At 49.5% G+C, this 7,594-nt stretch overlaps 1 protein-coding gene across 1 annotated transcript; it reads left to right on the top strand.

Annotated features, from left to right (window-relative positions):
* Positions 1–5,407: 5,407 nt before the first annotated feature.
* On the top strand, positions 5,408–7,222 carry GGI43DRAFT_15168 (uncharacterized protein). The gene is made up of 3 exons (XM_083199437.1): positions 5,408–5,826; positions 5,907–6,623; positions 6,701–7,222. The coding sequence occupies exons 1-3, from the start codon at positions 5,622–5,624 to the stop codon at positions 6,775–6,777; spliced, it is 999 nt and encodes a 332-aa protein (XP_083066144.1). The 5' UTR covers positions 5,408–5,621; the 3' UTR covers positions 6,778–7,222.
* The last annotated feature ends 372 nt before the right edge of the window (positions 7,223–7,594 follow it).

Below are 7,594 nucleotides of genomic sequence, written 5' to 3'. Positions count from 1 at the left end.
TCTACTTGTACGCCACTATACATAACTCTACGATGGTTCTGTAGGCACTTACTCAGGCACGAAACAATTGCTCAATCAACTTCTGTTAACTGTCTATTTTTGTTTGTTTCAAGACATACATCTTGCTGTGGTGATTTTGAAAAAGTCCATTGGAGAGCCATCTTTTTGCTTTTGGTGGCTAATACAGTCAATCCCCACCGCTGTTTGGAGTAGGGAGATGGAAAGTGGCAGCGCCACGAAATGATATCTGATCATGTATTTTGGGTGGCGATGACCATAGAAATAGCAGCGCGGATGGCGCAAAATACGACAATACTCGTATAATTGAGCTTCTATTACATTTATTTCCATGATTCAAATTGATCTGCCAACAATACCGTTTTTTTTTTTTTCTCTGTCTCGTCCGCAGCCAAGACAGCTACCACTTACACTGATGTGCCTGACATCCATCGTGGGGCAAAAAGTTCCGCGCATGTAAGGGTAGCTATGGAGAGACATGACTCTAGGTAACCGGGACGTTCTCCCTTGCGTCTGAAGCACTATTAGTACTATTAGCAGCTGTTTTAGGTCATTTCATTAAAGGGTTTACGGCAAGAACGGCCCAGAAAAGAAAGTGATGTCTCTGGTATTTTTTACAGCTTTGCAATCGCGCAATGGCCACTTTGCCCATGCACCCGTTTGCAGAGATCTAGGATCGATAAGCGCGCCGAAGGATGAGCTTCATCTGAGATTTACCAATGCGTTGATTGCTTATTACCGATATGTATCTACTGTATGAGAGATACAATCTATTTATTTGGAGTACAAAAAGCATGGATGCTAAGAGAGAACATAACATCGCCGTACCTATGGATAGCATTGACAGGGTAGCAAATTGCACGGCTACACAAGCCTTGACGACCAGCTGCTATCTTGCGTTCCGCTGATAATCATTACCGCGGAAATAAATCCTTTTTTTTTTTTTTTTTTTTTTTTTTTTTTTTTTTTTTTTTAGAAAAGAACTTTTATTTAAAAAAGAAAAAAAAAAATATATGAGATTTGATCAAAGTTCCCTTAACCTGGAAGGAGGCAGATTCATGTAAGGTACCCCAAATTACGAGCTGAGCTTTACAGAAACTCGGCTGGTCCTTGTAAGCGCAAAGTTGTGGCTGAGATCTGTCTCCGCTAGCTTCGCCACCGGTGCTCATTTTCTTTTCTTTTTCTTCTATACTCCATCAAATATTGCTCCCTACTGCGCCCCAAAAGAAACCTGTCATTTTTTCTTCTTCTTCTTCATCATCTGGTTTCTCCCTCTATGAACTATTTTGTTGACTCCTAGTCAGGGAGACAGACGCCACGCCGCCATCCCACATATCACTATTGGCAGAAGGGCAGCCATGGCTCTGCCAAGGACGGCGCGCGCTGTAAGAAAACACGAACAAGGCGTAGGGATGACTTTAGTTACAGCCGTAGTGTGATCCGGGTTCCCTGAGAAACAGACAGGCAAACTTGGGGTTTGGTAACTGTTCCAATCATGCCGTGTCTCGCCTTTGGGGGGGCAACCAACACATGCATCATGCATACCAAAAGAAGACGTCTATGCGGCTATGACACGACAACGACGAAGCAGAAGAGGTAGTTGTCCAGGTTGTTTGCGCCATACTTGGCGAATAGGTTGGCATGTGCTTTGCAACAACAAGGTGCCTGGTCCTACTGTTGCACAACATGCTGATATGAACTATTAGATACCTGTTGACGTAGTGCTTCATAGGAGGAGAAGTTGGTATTACTACAAAGTCCCAAAGTGGCATGTAAGTGGCAGCACTACACTGCCGGCATCTTACTAAGGTGATAAACTGACACCCCGGGGCTTTTTGGGCCGCGTAAGTACCTTAAATTTTTTTTTAGCAGAATCGGGAAGCATGCCTGTATAGGTGCGAATTTGAAGAGAAAACAAGCAGAAGGGAGACAAGAAGTGGATAAAGAGTTGGAGGATAAGCCTCTCCGGCTACTGGTCGGGTCCCTTCGTTCGGTACTACGACTCGTCGCATACGAGTACCAGCAGGCCTTGGACGGGATTGCATTAGCGCATGTACGAAGAACGCCTCAGCAGCAGCTTAAACCCTGCTGCAGCACAAGCGGAGCCCATCTCCCATGCAGCGGGGCCCCGATAGGCCTGAAGAGGGCGATTGCATGTTCACCGGTCGACGCAGTGTGCTGAGACATTGGCGGCAATCCGGGAGAGAGACCGGGTGGCCGAGTTGTCAAGGAACTCGTATGTAATAAGTGTTCGCACGGGATGAGATGGACCGACCAGCCAGCTGCTACTGCTGCTACTGCTGCTGCTAATGCTGCTGCATTTCAACCTTGGAACTTTGGCTTTGAGCAAGTTGTTTAGCATCGGATTCTGTGCATTATGCGCCCGCAGATGCGGCCCAGAGATTGAGAGCTGAGAAGAAGAAACGAGAAGAAGAAAGGAAAGTTGATGACGAAGTGGGATAGATGCACGATGCTGGCTGACTCCAGGTACCTGAGGCGGTTGTCTTGTCTCTCTTACAGTAGTAAAGTAGGTAGGTAGTATCATTAGCAGGTTTTGGAACCCGTAGGATTATAGCCGCTACCCGTGCCGCAACAGGTATACAGTACGCAACACTGCCGCCAACTCCCCAGCACCAGCATTATGATTTCCAGCAGGCTCTCCCTCCCCACGCGGCGCCGTAGCTGATCTGCTGGCCTTCCATTTTCGCATCAATCTGCCGGGTCGCTGCAGCACCCAATCAGATCTTAGCGAGGCTCGATGCCGCTTCCAGCTTAGCGCCCACAGCTGATCTGATTGGTCGCTTTTCCTCCCTTGCGCTAGCCGGCTCTAACGCAACCTCCTCCTTCTCGTCAACAACGCTGAGACGGCGTCCGAAAAAAAGAAACGTTTTCTCGCCATCAAAAGGTCTCGCAGTGGTTGGTAGCCGCGCCACTAATATTTTTCATTTTTCTTGTGCTAATAGTTTTCCTTTCTTTTCATTATCCATTTTTCCGCGCTCGTATTTAGCGTCTGAAAAAAAAGGGAGCACAGTGCCCATCATGGCCTGTGAAAGTGACCGCGGCCTGACAATGTCACCACTTTTTGTCCACAGCAACTGGCACTAATGCTGCTGCCACGTCTCGGCCCAACGCAGCCGATGATGATTCTGATGGTTCTGATGAGGATGCGTGATGGTGACAACTGATACTGCTTAGCACTAGCATTGGCGAATCTCACCAGCATGGCGAGGGCCGGATGCCATCTCGAGGGGCACGCTTTAGATGAGAGCTTGGTCCAAGTGCTTCGCGGAGTCCATCCGGCACTGCACGGCGGGCTCAGCCGCGAGGCAAGGAGGTCGGTCTGCCTCTTTGTTGCCTGGGATTTGCCCTGCGTCTACTTCATTGCTCCCAGACACACAGGAACCGGCCGTCGCATCCTCCTGCAGCAAAAAGAAAGGAAAAACCGACGCCTCTGTACGCTAATCTGGACAGGTAAAACAACCTAGCACCTCCGGGCTGGGCGAGATAAGTGCACAGATTGGCTCAGCTGCCAATCTACCATTGACCCGGCTCGACAAGCCGGCAGCTTAGTAGCTGGCCGTTTCTCAGATCTTGGTTGTCCTTCTCTGCCGGCCCCATGCGAGCCACGTATAATCCAAGCTATTCCCAATGCCCTCGTACCCATCATTCAAGCACTTATGCAAGCCCAACTCTCGGCAACCACGAGTCGCCTCTCGCGAGACTCGGTCAGCCTTCGCCCAATGAGATTTGCTGACCAGAGGGCCTCGAATCTGCTTATTTCCTTCGTGAGCTGGTCGCTACCGTCTAGACTGGTCTTTGGACCGCAATTCTCATGCAGGTAGCTACATCCGCGCATGCAATGTACCATCACAGAACCCAGCTTAGTGTGCCTGTGGATAGAAGTGGTTTCCATCGCCGTCGATGAAATACCCGTTGCGGCTCCACGCAGCATTGCATCTCCAACTTCCCGGGTTCAGTTCCTTGGAAGGCGAGCTCGACACACTTTGTGCATGCTGCTGCATCAAGTGACGCATCAAGTGAAGCTTGTAAGCCGTGAGCACTTCAGCTCCCGGCACTGTGTGAGCATGTGGACGTGACCAACGAGTCAACGCAGAAGACAACTGCTGTCAATGATGCGAGTCCCCCAGTTTGGTAGCAGGCCCCCGGTATTTGGATGCAGCCTCCCTGAATGAGATGATAGCCGCAGCGCAACCACCTTGCCCGCTTGTACAAGTATAGGTACTGGTACGACGCGCGTGAGGCATCGTGTACAAGTCCCAGTTCTACGAGTACCTCCTGCTATTGCTACCAGTCGTCCTGCTATTGTGTGCTTAATCCTGGCACACGCATTTCGCGGGTGGCGCCTCGTGGCAAGGGTCCGCCTCGGACCTAAGTGTGATATGGCTGCTAACAACGCAAATGTCAACCCAACCAACGCAGCGTTGCTATTAGGAGATCTCTTCAATGCTACCGGGTTCCTCGCCGACCCCTAGCAATACCCACAATCTGCCAATTAGTCCTGGTCTGAAGAGGAGAAGGAGAGAAAAAAAAGCACGCGTGTCGTCTTCATCGAAATTGAGCGGCTTACACGCCTCAGCTGATGACACATGCCTGTCGACGATCAGATACTTTGCGCTCTTCCGGATCGTTGGCCTGCGTAGCTGTTCTATTTTAACTGCTCAGATTAATCAATTGCTGTTTCGCAGTTTTGCTGTTATACGCCCTCTCTCTGTTCTCTCGCTGCCCATTGTCACCACTAATCGGCCGCCATCCCCAGTTCAGCCCTTCGGCACTAGCTCTGCCTCCAAGATGCATTGGTTCATGTTGCCACGCCGGATCTGTCTTAACCAGTGAATACTACCCGAGTCTCTTGTGGCCTTGAAAAAGCGGCTCGCCCTGCAGAGCATAGGCGGGGACTAAACAGTATCTGATGGAGACCCCCGGTGGTGCCAATTTTCATCCCTGCCCCCCAAGACAGCCGCAGGTACCGTTTCTATCGATTCTGCGGTGATCCACCAGACACACCCGGAGCTCTCTCATGGGCATCCCATGTCTGTCTGTTGGGCCCTGTCTTGCAGTGCAGGGTTGCTTGAGCGAGGGCGGGCACACAGACCCTCCCCTCCCAGAATCGAGACAGCTGTGGTAGCTAGCACCGCCCTCTATTGAGCCTATCATGGCTGATCTGGCTATTGGCCATGGCAGAAGCAGCGTTATGCGTTAGTACGAGCAGGCCATTGCCCAAGCCCAAGCCCGCAGGGTCTCGACACTCTACGCCAGAGAGCGAGAAGTACAAGAAGACCGTGCCCCTCGTGTTGACTCTCACTCACCCAGTGTTATCCTCAAACCTATCCACTCTCTTTCCCTTTCAAACGCGAGTCTCTTGTTCGTCTACCCTTTTGTCACAGTCTATATCCCTCGTTACCACCGCCGTCTGCCAGTATTTTTCTCCCTCTCCTCGGACCTGGGCCAGTGTGTCTTAACTGCAGTCTCTATCGATTCAGCCATTGTTTTCAAACTTCAAGCTTCGATTGTTCAAGAACTCACCATTGTGTGTTCTGTCTTATATACTTTTTGCGACAAGTGAGCTCAAGTCACTCTGGAATATGTTCTCTCCAAAAGAGGTTCACGAAATCCGTGGCTCTCCTCCGGCCAAAACCAACATGCTGGGCGTCGGCGCCGCCATGAGCAGAGAAACCTTCCTCCCTAGGAAGGCGTCTACTGAATTCCTATCCTCAATCCCAAGATCTCTACTCCACCCACAAACGCCTCCTGACTCAACCTCAGGCAGTCCGGTTGTCAAACATGAGGGTATGTACCTTTCTTAGTCAACGACTTTCACGAAAAGTAGAGTAAAGCCAAGTACTCGAGACAGCTAACATGTCTAGTAGGATCTTTCTCATCTGCTTCAAGTACCATCTCCCGAGAGTGCTCTCCGATCCCTCGTTTGACTCGCTTCAACTCATACGCCAGCTCTTCCGTCACACTGCCTAGCCTCGAGGAATTCGACCAAGGTGTAGAAGCCATCGCACGATCGTATGGATCAGCACGATCTTGGACCCCTCCTTCCCCTCTTCCCACCCTCCGACGTGGCTCTATTCTGCCTCAACCACTACCTTCAATGCTGGCCTTTTCAATTCATGAGCCCACTTATCCAAACTATGCCATCAGCAGCGAGTTCTGCCCTTCAAGACTAGATGGCTACCCCAGCCCACCTCCTGACAATGAGGGGAGGCACATTAATCAAAAATACACCACAGAAGAGGGGGATTTCATCATCTACGCTTGGCACGACAGGAAGCTTAAGTGGCAGCGTATCAAGCAAGATTTTGCGAGCATGTTTGGCCGCACACCTGAAAGGACTGTGCAAGGTCTTCAGGCTTGGTACTACCGCATGAATCAGCGCATCCCCCTCTGGGATGAAGATGGTTGGCTGATCTTTGACAATGACGATGATATGGAACCAAAACACATTAGTATCAAGTGTCGAGAGAGAGACACGCAGGATCGGCCAATGGAGCCTTTGGGTCTTGCCCAACGGTACCCAGAGCGAGCCATCCACTACTCTTGGGTCGATCCCGAAACAAAACGCAAGTGTCGAGACTGGGGTGAGTTTGATTCACAATTGATGCATGATTTACTATAGAAAATGTCCGAGGCGCTAACCATTCTCCCTTTTTTCTAGCTGCCAAACGTGCTCTGCAATTCCGTGAACGCAGAGAGCGGCGGAAGAGAAAGGAGCAGAGGCGCCTAAAGATCTAAATCGACCGTTCCTTTCGACCATTATACACTACCACAAGAAAGAAAACAAAAACTTAAAAATTACGTTAAAGAGAAGGGGAGTGAGCAGAGGTGATCCATATTCATACTGCTCCCCCAAAAACTCTCTTGAGCATGGTACGAGCGATGTACTACTAATACCACTTTCTTAAAGTGGAAGACCGCCACTATTCATAATTTCTTTTTTGGGTCGGGCCAGAACATATTTTTTACGATATAAAAGCATAACCCCCCGAGGTCAAAGATGTACATGGAATAAAACGAGATAACAGGATCAAGCGTCAAGCAAAGCATAGGAGGAAGAGCGTTTTTGGACACTTTCGACAGTTATATTTTCTTTTGTTTTTTTTTTTTTTCCTTTTACAGGATATCTCATGTACTAGTACAATTTGCTGACGCGATTGGATTTTTTATTTATCTGGTGGCTGGCGGCGAGCCTCCCGCCTTTTCCTGCATATATTAGGGCTTTAATGAGGAGGGCATGAAGGTTACGGTTGGGAAGATATGACTAAAAGGTAATGGCTTAGCTACGGGATGGGAAACAGTGTCTACAAAAAGAATTGGGCAATATAGTATCTATGATCATCATAAACTATCAACAATCTATTTCATTATCATTATTGTCATTGTCATCATTATTCCTGCTCTTCTTCGTCCTTCTCTTCCGCTCTTCCTCCCTCCTCCTCAGGGCTCCCTCCCTACCCACCATCTGGGCCTTTCGGGTCGCCCTGCATTGGTAGTGTGTCGTGGTACCCCTAGAGTAGCATCTTCGAGCCCATCCCCTTGCGTCTCACGGCAT

Source organism: Trichoderma evansii (genome assembly GCF_050947405.1).
Source record: "Trichoderma evansii strain SZMC 28006 chromosome Unknown GGI43scaffold_1, whole genome shotgun sequence".
Classification (NCBI taxonomy): domain Eukaryota; kingdom Fungi; phylum Ascomycota; class Sordariomycetes; order Hypocreales; family Hypocreaceae; genus Trichoderma; species Trichoderma evansii.
Note: the sequence above shows the minus strand (reverse complement) of the source record. Positions and strands in the feature narration are given on the sequence as shown.